The 13,429-nt window shown below is 46.1% G+C and overlaps 1 protein-coding gene across 1 annotated transcript in view; it reads left to right on the forward strand.

Moving 5' to 3' along the window:
- The window catches only part of LOC311203785 (urea transporter 2-like), a 35,578-nt gene that overhangs the window by 4,777 nt on the left and 17,372 nt on the right, over nt 1–13,429 (forward strand). The window contains exons 4-6 of the mRNA XM_084278542.1: nt 2,326–2,460; nt 4,234–4,283; nt 5,716–5,965. Of these exons, the coding sequence (XP_084134668.1) occupies nt 2,326–2,460; nt 4,234–4,283; nt 5,716–5,965 (435 nt within the window). The remainder of the gene's footprint in view (nt 1–2,325; nt 2,461–4,233; nt 4,284–5,715; nt 5,966–13,429) is intronic.

The raw sequence follows: 13,429 nt of genomic DNA on the forward strand, positions 1-13,429 counted from the left end.
AGAGTGAGGAAGTTTTTCTTCATGTTAAGAGAGAACTTCTTGTGTTCTAGTTTGTGCCCATTGACCCTTGTCTTGTCACTGGCCGCCACTAAAAAGAGTTTGGCCCCGTCCTCTGGACATCCACCCTTTAGGTATTGTTAAGTATTGATGAGTTTCCCCCTCAGTCTTCTCCAGACTAAACAGTTCCAGCTCTTTCAGCCTCATACGAGAGATGCTGCATTCTCATAGTCCTCTGTTGGACTCTCATGCTGCATTCTCCTAGTCCTCTGTTGGACTCTCTCCAGTAGTTCCCTGTCTTTCTTGACTTGGGGAACCCAGAACTGGACACAAAACTCCAGACGTGGCCTTACCAGAGCGGAGTAGAGAGGGAGGAGAATCTACCACAACCTGCTGGCCACAATCTTCTTAATGTACCCCAGGACACCACTGGCCTTTTTTTCACACTGCTGGTCATGGAGAGCTTGTTGTCCATCAGGATTCACAGGTCCTTCTCCACAGAGCAGCTTCCCAGCCCCAGCAGGCCAAACCCTAACCTGTACCGGCACCTGGGGTTATTTGTCCCAGGGTGAAGGTTGTTATATCCTAGTTTATCCTATACAGCTGCAGATCTGTAAAAACAGCTAAATGGATACCACTCACAATGGCCTGTCTCCCCACTAACCAGAGAAACAATTTTCTGACAATCTTCTAACTTCTTAAAGTTAGACAAGTTTAATGCAATTTATGTTTCTGATTGTAATAAAAAATATGATGGAATAAGAATCATCTGAGACCTTGGAAAAGGCAGAGTCATGCAACAATAGGTCCTATGTGCTCTGAAACACTTTGTACAAGATGTGAGCTGCCTTATACTTGTGTTTTTAAACAAAACTACCCACCATTTGTATGATTAAGAGTGCTTGGCAAGTTTTTTACAGGTTTGATATTTAATCTAGAAGAGAAAGGTCAGGGAAAATTATCTGGGGATAAGCATAGCAATGAAACAGAAGACAAATGAGGACATCATAGCAGGTAATGTATTAATCTTAAGACTGACATGAAGGTGGCCTGTGCACTGTGTGTTGTGCTCTTCTTTTCACTGTTAGTCCTGAGGCCTCTGAGAAATCCTACAGAAGTACCCATGAAGTTAGGTTTGGAGCAGACCATCAGCTCCCAAGCCAGTGGGGAATTTCCACGGCAATGATAGAATGACCACATCTAGTAACTAGACCAGATCTAGGAAAGCTCACTAGGCCAAGATGGAAAGCCCTGTTTGTTCCCACATAAGACACTCATACATGCTTCTGATATTCAAGATCAAGGGATGTATGAAGTTTAAACAGCATATGTGAACACAGGCTTCTGCAAGGAGGACACCTGTGAGTGAAAGTCCTCCTACATTCTGGTGGGATCCTCCTTTTAGTCATCTGGGGGAACAACTACAACATAGTGCTCATGCAGAAAGTTTTGCCTGAAAGAAACCATTGAGACTGGGCCAAATTCCAACCCCTTGCACATTATCAGAAGTCAAACATAATGCCCATCTTTTGTTTTCATTCTTTTTCTGCATGTGCATGTTATGCAAGTGTGGACACAGTTGAACTTTCCAAGATGTCATGAGAAGAGACAATTGTCCTGGTTTCAGTCAGGATGGAGTTAACTTCTTTTGTAGCAGCAGCTGGAATGCTGTGTTTGGGAGTTAAAATGAAAGCAGTGCTGATAACACCCTGATGTTTTCAGTTGTGGTCAAGCAGTCAAGGATTTTCTCAGCTCTTCATATTTCTCTATTCATGAAAAAGGAGGGGCAAAGCCAGGACATGTGACCCAAACTGGCCAAAGAGAGTATTCCATGCCAATTACGTCCTGTCCAGTATAAAGGGGGGCTGGTGGTAGGAGGAGGGGGCAGCTCCAGGACGCGCAGTTTTTGGCGGACGGTTGGGTTCCAGGACAGCTCTGGGTGGCACAGCCTGAGCTGTGGGTTCGGTGAGAAACTGCATTGGGTATCAACAGTTTCATAGATTTTTTTGCTCTAAAGTCCTGTCAGCATTGTTATATTTTATCTTTCTGCTGTTTTAGTAAACTATCCTTATCCCAACCCACAGGCTTTTGGTTTCTTGGTTTCGGGGTTGTTATTTGCCCCTTTGTTTTCCCTTCCCTTGCCTCTCCCGCCCCCACCCCCCCACCCCTCTTCTCCCCCTCCTCTTTTCCTTTGGGGAGCAGGCAGCTGTGTGGATCTCAGCTCTCAGCTGGGGTAAAACCACGACACAATGGATTTCCAGCAAGTGATAGGTCCTCCTGCAGATACCTCTCTTACCTGACCTCATGGTCTTGCCTTTTGCCTTGCAGCACTGAGCATTGCATCACCATTTGACAGCATCTACCTCGGCTTGCACAACTACAACTCCGCCCTCGCTTGCATTGCAATTGGGGGCATGTTCTATGCCCTGACCTGGCAGACTCATTTGCTGTCCCTTGCCTGTGGTATGTATCTTTTACATAAAGGGAAGAGAAAAATTTATGCTGCCAAGCAGTCCATGAGGAGTACAGGCTTTGAGTTAACTACCACTCTTTAACCAATCAGTAACTCCACAGATTCATAGAGGCTGCCTTTTCATAACTACATGTATCATTAGAGGAAGTGTGTCACATGAAGAGAGCTCTTGCACAAGGTCAGTTTGAAATCCATCTACCCAAAGACCCCATCATCAACTGCAGCCAAAATCAGGGATTATGGGAAGAGTTTAAGAATGAAAATTACCCATTTAAGAAATTCCTGTCAAGATCCATCCAGATTCAAATCACAGAGTCACAGAATCACAGGAAGGGATCTCTGGAGATCATCTAGTCCAATATCCCTGCCAGAGTGGGATCACCTTGAGCAGGCCACACAGGGCAGCATCCAGGCAGGGTCTGAATGTCTCCAGAGGTGGAAACTCCACAGTCACTCTGGGCTGCCTGTCCCAGGGCTCTGCCACCCTCACAGGAAAGAAGTTCCTCCTCATGTTTAGGTAGAACTTCCTATATTCCAGTTTGTGCCCATCGCTTCTTCTCCTGCCACTGGCCACCACTGACCCACCCTCCTGACACCACCCCTCAAGTATTTATAAGCACTGATAAAATCTCCTCTCAGTCTTCTCTTCCTTAGTCTAAAAAGTACCAAGTCCTGCAGCCTCCACTCATCAGATAGATATTCCTAGCACCCTCCGCATCTCCATAGCCCTTTTGTGTACCCTCTCCAGTAGCTCCCTGTCCTTCTTGGCCCCAGAAGTCTGGCACTGCTCACAATATTCCAGATGAGGCCTGATCAGTGCAGACTAGAGGGGGAGAAGAACCTCCCTCAACCTTCCGGCCACACTTTTTTTGATACACCCCAGGATGCCATTGGGTTTCCTGACCATGAGAGCACATTGCTGGCTCATGGTCAACCTCTGGTTCACCAGGACTCACAGGTCTTTCTCTACAGAGCAGCTTCCCAGCAGGTCACCCCTAACCGGTACTGGTGCCTGGGGTTATTCCTCCCAAGGTGCAGGACCCAACACTCACCCATACTGAATTTCATAAGATGACTCTCTGCCCATCCTTCCAGCCTGTCCAGATGACACTGGTTGGCAACGCAGCCTTCCAGCATGTCAGCCACTCCTCCTAATCATTTGCATTTCAGCTGTTTTCTGTCCTAAGCATAGTTTCTGAACTTCTCAGTAGCTTTCCCCTCCTTGACTTTGTCTTTGGGTGCCTGAGCTTACCTCCCACTTTGTTGTCTCGGACATCCTGGGACATCCTGGGACAAGGAGGCCTAACAAGGACACTGCTAACTGTGTGTGGTTTGAAGCCACAGGGCAAAGAATCGCTGCGTTCCCAAACTGGTGGGGAATTTCTGCAATGCCCCACTGCACACAAGTCAAGTTGTGCCAATTAAAAAGAAACTAAAGACAAAAGAAATACCACACTCACATGCTTCTGAAAAAAAAAAACCACAAACCATGTTCTTAATTTATCATCCATCTCTACAGCATAGGTAGGACCAGACCTAGTCCATACAGCCAGATGCAGCCTCGGGACATTTAAACTGTTCAATGCTAACATTAACCTTCACATCAGGTAGATGGGAGGATAATTTTCATGTGAATTTGGACAGTATCACTATTTCTGGGGTGGGATTTGGTTTGGTTTGGTTTGGGGTGGTGGGTTGGTTTTTTTTGAAGAGATGAACAATACTTTCCCAATCTTGAGCTGTCGTTGGTCTTCTCTTCTTAGCATTGTTTTGTGCCTACTCTGGAGCAGCTCTTGCTAATATCCTATCTGTGGTAAGTTGGTGGGGCATCGGGGTGTTTTATGGGGAGTTTTTTTGTTTGTTTGTTTGAACTGTATTTTGGGTTGTTATGATACATTGTTAAGGAAATTAAAATTCTCTGTGTTCAGTTTTGACAGCACTGAAACGAGTGTGCTGCATCCAGTGGCAGGTCTTTTAAAGATTCCCCACCAGTTAAATTGTGCACTTGCAGACACAGCAGCTCACAGAAAGGTTTTTTTCCAAGACCTTTGGAGCATGTTATCCACTGTGGGATGCCACGTGTAAACATGACTGCCAGCAATCACAAAAGGTTTCACATGCAAGGCTTAGTTGCAGACAGTATTCTCAAACAATTCTTAAGGGTCCAAATTTTTCCCCACTTTCTCTGAAGTCTTCCTCCCACTCTACACACAGATTTGTTTAAGTTTAATCCAGGTATGAGAAATAAAAAGGAGGGTGTTTGTTGGAGAGGGAGGGGGGAGCCTATTCTCTCAGATATAAAATTGCTGTATCTTGACAATTGAAGGCAAGAGGTGAATCCAGAAATGCCAAGCTTTGTTTCTACTGTAAGGTCAGAGAGATTAAAGCAAAACCCATATTTTAATAAATTCTATCTAGTAACTTAAAAGAAAAACAAAAGTAGAACCAGCAGCTTCATGCATTAAATGTACTCAACTGGCATAGAGTCAGTCCCTGCAGATGGGTTGCTCTGTTATGCACATGTGCTTTGGGGATGTGTGAGAAAAAAAAAAGAACATCTACTTTTTCCCCTGGTGATTTTTTTTTTGGCAGCCACCAATTCAGGCCAAAGGGTGAGGTCACAGAGAGGAACTGGGGGCTGGATGCAATGCCACTAACACCTGGGCACTGGAGAGAGTGAATATGTGTGAACAGAATAGTACTCTCAGTACAGGACTTTGTGGGACAGTAAGGGTAGGAGTCAGCTCATTTGTTAGAGAATTTAAAACCCTATGTGTGAGCTGGGTGTCTGGGCTTCCATTGCAACCATCAGAGCTCTGGAGCCTGATTCAGTCAATTCAATATTCGTTCCAAGTGCTCTTCTGGCCAATGGCTGCATCTCCAAGGTGGGGTTTCCAGTGTGGGATGCCTTATATAGCCCCACACATTTCAGATGATCTAGATACCTCTGTGTGAGCAGATCAATTGACGTTTGGTAGCAGAGGAGCTCCCCAGATCTCCAGCAGGAACCTAGCCCACCTTTAGCCCCCGCCACATAGCCACCTGCATCTGGGCATGCTCCTCTGTATCTGAATGGGGGATCCTGCATGGGGAGGTTCAGGGAAGTATGCCCTGCATCACACCATCCTCAGGGAAAGCACAGGCTCTCACAGCTTCTCAAGTGCAAGAATTTTGCAATGGGCAGAAGTAAGCAGAGGAAACCCACGAAAAGAGGTACCAAAACGCAGTTATCTTTCCCCTCCCAGCTTGGGCTGCCACTCTGCACCTGGCCTTTCTGCTTCTCTGCACTTCTCTTTTTGCTGATAAACTCAGAGAACCCAGCCATCTACAAAATCCCCCTCTGCAAAGTCACCTACCCAGAAGCCAACCGCATCTGCTACCTGAGAACAAAGAGAAGAGCGTCGGAAAGCAAGAGAGAAGAGCAGAAAAGAAAGGAGCAGAAGCCCTCTGGTGACTCAAAAATAAACACGGGAGGCACCCCCCTTTGCACCCCCAAAAACCACCACACTTACTGATTTCATTTGCCCACAAATGCACAGTTCTTGGCTGTTTGTTTCTTCAGCCAAGCACACAGCAGCCACAAACACCCCCTTCCTCAGTGGCTGCGGGCTGGGAAGCACAGTTTGCCCTTGAGCTAAACTTTCCAAAAAGCACTCAGGTAACAGATTAATGGCTGCCTTATCAATCCACATGCTGTTAACTTGAAAGTCACCTCTTATCAATAATAATTATAAGAGTAGGCAGAAGAACATTAAAGCTGACAAGAGGCTGTATTTAATTTCAGACATATAATTTAACTAAATAAATATGCTGAGAAGGCATCGGTATCTAATAACAATAAATAATGTAAGAACTACGTCAAGAGCTGCAATTCAAATTAAGAACGTGTGTATTTGAAAGTGGAATAAACAGACTGATCTCTTTCTTTCTTGTGTCCTGTCAATGTCTAACCCTCTTAATCCCACTTAACAGCTACAACTTGCACAGGTAAATATTCTTACAGATCGCAGGCTATTTTTGGTGCCGTCTTCTGACTCCTCATTAAGTTCCCAGATAATGAAGGTGTGAATATATATGCTTTAATCAGACTAGAAAAGTGACTAGCCAGCAGTGATCAAACATTTTCCTTTTCCTTGTGTAATTTTCTGTCTTACAAGCATAAGATCTCTGTCTCTTGTTGAATGGAGGGTAGCAAGTCTGCATCCCTGCACACATCCAGTGGGAGAGGGGGGAACTTCATGTAGCTGGTGGCACTTGCTGCAGCCCTCTCTCTCCTTTTCCTCGGTGTCCAGTTGCCTTGCATTAAACTGTGAGCCATAAACAAGCCATCAGATCCCCTTGGTGTTTGTTGGGTGACAGGTTGGGATCTTCACATGCGTCTTCAGTGTCTCTCCTGTTCTGGAGAAGCCACAAGAGGCATCATCAGAGTAGTCATGGGAATCACAGAATCACAAGGTTGGAAGAGACCTTTGAAGATCATCGAGTCCAACCATTCCCATCCTATCCTAAACCAGATCCCTAAGCTGAGGACCTTCTTGCAGATGTCCTCCGCAGGGGCTGGTTTCTGACAAGCATAAGCTGTGAGAAGGACATTGTGAAGACTCCTCTAAGTCTTCACAACAGGGAAGGGCTCTAGAGAGCACTTTTCTTGGGAACAGTTTCCAAAACCTCCACAAAACCAGCCTGACCAAAAGGCTTCATCATTCATAAGTTGCTTCATCATATGGTCACTTTAATATCACAGACCCAAAGGACTTGAAGATTTGCAGTGAAAGGGATGATGCAACCACAAATGTTCAGATTAGATGCTGTCTTTTTCTTCCTCTTGATGTGGGGCTGCTTTGCAGATTCATTTGATGGTCTCTGAGCGGGTAAGGAGACCACAGCACTTGGACTGATTTACAAAAGGTGAGCCTGGGTGCTTCTCACTGGACTGTGCCTTTGAAGCAACACCAGCAACAGCCAGCCCCTCTACATGTCCCCTAGAAGTAGCAGCCAAGGTGGAAGTCAGCCTGAGATGCTTGTTGAAGGTGAGGCCATTACAGGGACTCTGGTAAAATCTGGGTCCTACTTCCTCCCCTTTCTGCATGACAACAGATTTGTGACTCCAACAGGCAGGACAGCTTCACATATACAGGTAAACACAAATTTCTGTAGCCAAAATCACACCGTTATTGAAAATTTAGGGTTCCAGCAAGCTTTTTAGCCATGATAACCTGTCCTACCTCTCAGACCTGAACATCTACATTACACCTCTGTCCCATTTTAGACCTCAGGCTACCCTCTGAACACTTCCAAGCCCTCCTCAGAGCTGCTCTCAATCCATTCCCTATCCAGCCTGTGCTTGCGCTTGGGATTGCCACAACCCTTGTGCAGGACCTTGCACTTGGCCTTGTTGAACTTCATGCAGTGCCCGTGGACCCACCTCTCCACCCTGTCCAGGTCTCTTTGCATGGCATCCCTTCCCTCCAGCATGTTGACCTCACCACATAGCTTGGTGCTGTCAGTCAAGCTTGCTGAGGGTGCACTCAGTCCCACTGTCCACATTTCCAACAAAGATGTTGAATGGTGCCAGTCCCAGTACTGACCACCCACTTGTCACTGGTCTACACTTGGAAATTGAGCTGTTGACCACTGTTCTTTGAGTTTGGACCATCCAGGCAACTCCTTCTCCACAGAGTGCTACATCCATCAAATCCATGTCTCTCTATATAATAGAGTCAGCTAAAACAATGCTAGAGTCATATTAAAAAAAAAAAAAACCCTCAACTGTGGTTATTTATGTAAAGCATAATTTTTTCTTAAAAATAAAAGTGAAGTCCAAGTACAATAAGGCTATTGGAAATAATTTGCCATGTAAGAGGCATTGCAGGCATTAATTCCTCAGCCACCAGCAAATCCATCCTGAAATCAATTAGCAAAGCAATTTCTGGAGTTGAAGTCATCCATAAAAAATAGGCTATAAACAGCTTTATTAAGTCTCTAGCTAATCAAAAGATTTGAGTAACTATAGGCACTGCTAATAATAATTCTTGAAAACAGCCAAGACAAATCAAGTGTCTACTGGAAGGGAACAGTACACAGAAAAAGCACTCACAGAAATTACCAATGGTGGTCCCAGCAGCCAGCTGCCTGTTGAGTTCCGTAGAAAATTCACATTAAGAGAAGGAAACTGTAGTTATCAATGGGACTAACAATTTCAGAGAGTTCACAGAAATCTAATGTAGACAAACTCCCCGAATCCCCTTCTACAGTAGGAGCAGTCACTCCACCCGGCTCACCTGCAGAGAGAACATGAAATAAATACTCCTGAACAAATCAACAGTTGCATATATTAAAAAACAAATAAACAAGCAACAAAACACCTCCTGAAAATTTGCCTTCAAAATCTGAACAGCAGTGGGAAATGAGAGGAGTTGAAGTAACTCGAAGGAATTCTGAGAGGTCTCCCCAGTGAACAACGACCATCTGGTCCAACGTAACTGGAGTCTGATGCACAAACAGTACATACACTGTGTGGCTCCAGGAAAAATGCTTTCCTTATTGCTCCAAATGTCATTTTTCCATTTGTTCCTCACCCTCTTAAAAACAAAACAAAACAAAACAAAACAAAAACTCTGCTCTTTCAGAGGATGCTCTCAGCTCCTCTCACACAGACACGGGAGATTCTCTTGATCAAGATTAATCACAGAACCTCTTAGAGAAAAAGCTGAACCAAGGGCTTTCAATGTCCTGGCTCGGGACTGTGGTGGCTCCAGGATGACTTACCCGTTAATCACTGTTCATGAACAACTGGCAGAGCTGCACTGGGGGAGTCTGGAGGGAGGGATTTGCCTTCTCAGCAGACGTTACTTGTGGCAAGGTCAGAGCCATGCTGCCATCCACACTGGAGCATCCTGGTTGCTGGAGCATGATGTTTACCACCCAATTCTCCGATTTTGGAGCAGTGTAGGTGACAGGGAGCTGGTGGTTCTGGCACACAGCAGGATGACCATGAGCCAGCAATGTGCCCTCATGGCTAAGAAGGCCAATGGCACCCTGGAGTGTATTAGAAAGGTGTGGTTAGTAGGTCAAGAGAGATCCTTCTCCACCTCTACTCTTCCCTGGTGAGACCACACCTGGAATATTGTATCGAGTTCTGGACCCCTCAGTTCAAGAATGACATGGAACTCCTTGAAAGAGCCCAGTGCAGGTCCACCAAGATGATGAAGGGGGTGGAACACCTTCCTTATGAGGACAGGCTGAGGGAGATGGGCCTCTTTAGCTTGGAGGAGAGGAGACTGAGGGGTGACCTTATTAATGTCTATAAATATGTAAAGGGTGAGAGTCAGGAGGATGGAGCCAGGCTCTTCTCAGTGATGTCCAGTGATAGCACAAGGGGCAACAGGTGCAAGTTGGAGCAGAGGAAGTTCCATGTGAATGTCAGGAGGAACTTTTTCCCTGTGAGGGTGACAGAGCCCTGGGACAGGCTGCCCAGAGAGGCTGTGAAGTCTCCTTCTCTGGAGACATTCAAACCCTGCCTGGACATATTCCTGTGTGATTTAGTCTGGGTGATCCTGCTCTGGCAGGGGGGTTGGAGTAGATGAGCTTTCAAGGTCCTTCCCAACTCCTAACATTCTGTGAATTCCTTCATCTGATGACTTTTATTGAAACCAAACAACCCCTTCACTTAGTACTGGTATCCAGAGCAGACAGAAACAGCAGTGCAGAGGGAGTCCACTCTAGGAGGTGGAGGACACCAAAAGCAGTAGGGCTGGAAAACCTGCTTACAGGGCTGTTTAGGAAGGGACAGGCAAATCATGATGGGTTAAATAACTGCTGCCAGAGCAGGTTGGTTTGCTCACTTCCACTCTCAAGCTGCCAGAGATGCTCTGCAGCAGAGCCTGGGCTTTTCTCTGCCTGCTCCATTCAATTCTGCTGTGAGCTTAAAACAAAGATTGTCATTTTTTTCAGCCCTGCTGCAATGCCAACACCTCTTCTTCCCAAACCTGCAACTGCAGACCAGTGTCTCTCTGCAAACAGGGGTGTAAAGCTGTCAGACAGGGAGGGCAAACATCCCCTCCCACCTCCCCAACTCCAAGGCAGCCTGTGCATGGAGCCCACCAGCACCCTGGCAGCCGTGAGGAAACACCAGTAGGGGCTTTATGCTCCAGGAGGTACTGCAGCGACGTGGGGCCTCACTGCAAGCTGAAAACCTCACAAGTTTACAACATGTCCAAATAAGATAAGCCCCTAAAATTTCCAGCTGCTGGGAAGCTGCTCTGTGCTTTGTCCATGCCAGATATCTCCAGTCTGCAGTGACAGACGCATCCCCCAGCACTGCAGACAGACCTGGGGTTGTGCAGATCACGTTTGCCAGGGCTACAGAAACCCCTCTGCTCCAAGGGTGGGATCTGCTCACCAAGCACTGTCCCCTCACTCCCCCTTCAACAGAAAGGGTGTGCTTTAATTTGGAAGATGGAAGGAGTTCAAACAGGAAACAAACCCTGGACTGCAATTGATTTTACAGTTCTCAGGGGGTCTTTAACGAACTCCTGCAGCTGTTACCACAGCTGGAATTCACACATCCCAGTGGGGGGATAGGAAGACCAGGGACAGCTCTGTGGGAAGCAAAGTTTTCTGACACCACATTTTCCCTGGGAATAAGTTTGGGCACCTCTGACTAAAACTCAGCAGCTCCTGAGCGCACTCAATTACATCAGTGCATTTAGCAGCCTTAAGCTGTCATGAATCTGCATCCTCACATCCTTCTCCTGGAAGAATCCTTTACAGAGAGAGCTGAGGTAGACCCAAATCCATGCTCCCAAGATGGGCCACTTCACTCTGCACAGCAGTGCTGAAGGACCAAATACATGTGGGAGCCCTTCCAAAAACATCCCACTGCCTCACCCACCTGGAGTGCACAGGGGTGTGGGCTGCCTAGCACATCCCAGCACTGACATCCCTGCTCTGTGCAACTAGGGTGATCTGGAGTCCTTTCCCCTTCACTCCAGGGTACCCCAGCTGGTACCTGATCCCACTTCTCCGCACTTCCCTCCTTTTAACTAAGTGTTGACAGGTCCATTGCTCTGTCATCCACGGATCTCTGCTCTGCAAAACCACTCAGCCAGAAGCCAGGCAGTGACTTCCCAGCTGCAGGGAAAACCAGAACAGCAAAGATGATGACAAACTATCAGCCAGCAATGGTTTCTTACTGTAGCTGAGGGACTTTATTTCACTTGTGTAAATTAAATCCCATTTAGGGCACTTTCCGTTCCCAGAAATTGAGCTGTCTAACAGATATGACTTTGCTTTTTTTTTTTCCTATTACAAAACATGCATCTTTACTGCAAATGGATTTATGTCTGCTTGTGTCTGTGCATAAGAATGCTGCTCTGTAGTACTTCTTATATCAGCATCTGCAGCCAGCGTAACTCTGCCTCTATCCGTTGCACTGATCGTTAATTTTCAGCCCTTCCTCTTGTCTGCTGGTTCACTTCTGGACAGTACCACTCCTCTTTCTCTAGTCAATCAGAGCTGCAATCCATGCTGTGACCAGAACCTTCCACTCCTATTAAGAACTACTCAGCAAGAAAATAGCGATCACTGGGGTTTGTATGCTTAGAGAGTTTCTTGCTGGAAAGATAGAAATCTGCTCTTTGCTAAGGGCCAACACTCATTTCTACAACATACAGGTTTGTGAGAACCTTTTCCTTGAAAGCAGGTAAGCCCTGGGTGAGAGTCATGCCCCCACCATCAGGGCAAAGGAAAGGAAAAGGTTGTAAAACTTTACCTCACTGAGATCAGATGCAGGGAAGTTAAGTGCTCTGACTCTGAAGTGGATGAAGCAGCAGAAAACATCTTGCCTCGTGTCATAAAAATGAGACGAGTTTGGCCAGCTTTGACGTCCTTATGGGGATCCTGCTGTCTTGAGGTAGGTCTGAAAAACGAGCTTTGGGGTTTTCCAAGGAGCCAGAAGAACAGAAGAGGGGTTTGAAGATTAAATTTAGAATTGTTTGAGTTGCAATTTCCTCTCCAGCCCTGAAATACAGTGATACGGTTAACTTTGGGCTCGCAAAACCCTCTAGTGTTTCAGGGTGTTTCAATACAGCTGATCCTGAGAGGAGAGGGTCTGAAGATGTCTGAACCTGAAGATGACCATATGAGAGGCCAGTGCCTTCCAGCCAAAATGTATGTTATCTTCTGAGCCAGCTGGACATAGTAAGGAATCAGAGCTAAGATCATGACAGTGAAAAGAACAATTTCCAGTGGAGGTCCCACAGGTACTTAAGATTCAATCTCATTTCCACAGGCATGCAGGCCAGCCAAGAGAAATGGCCATTTTTGATAAGAAAAGTGATAGTGTGGTCCAAAGGGCAGGGAACACAGATCCAAAAAAGGGGACCCAAACAGATGAATGCATTTATCTTCTCTTTGACCTGCATTTCATTGGATTTCATGAGTGATATCATTACCTGGTCTTTCTCGGGGCCTCAGAGACATTTCCTGTGCTGGACACCATGACCAGCACTAGTGAATGGAACAGTGCCAGGTGACAACTCATTGTCATAGTGAATCACCAGCACAGTCCTTGGCATACATTGCCTTGGTTAACTACCTCACTTCCAAGTATTTCTTTATTCCAGCTAAAAGCAGCATTCTAAACAAATATCTTGAAAAATCTGCAGCTAAAAGAGACGAGTTCTTTATTTCCCAACAGTTTGGTATTCAGAGCATCACCTTACAGGAAGAGCCTGAAATTCTGTCCAAAGTTTGTGCCCAATTCCCATGACAGAGTAGAGCTTTTTCACACCCTGGCCCAGCCATAAACTACTTACAACCCACTTTTCACAAACTCCTGCCCCACTCTGATCCCAGCGGGTTTCCAGAGAGCAACTTTGCATTCAGTTGTGTGAAGTGAGAAGATGAGTCCTGGGAGTGGGTCAGGCTGGAGAGAAAGGTCAGTGGGTCTCCAGAGTA

The sequence above is a fragment of the Gallinula chloropus genome (genome assembly GCF_964237585.1).
Source record: "Gallinula chloropus genome assembly, chromosome: Z".
Classification (NCBI taxonomy): domain Eukaryota; kingdom Metazoa; phylum Chordata; class Aves; order Gruiformes; family Rallidae; genus Gallinula; species Gallinula chloropus.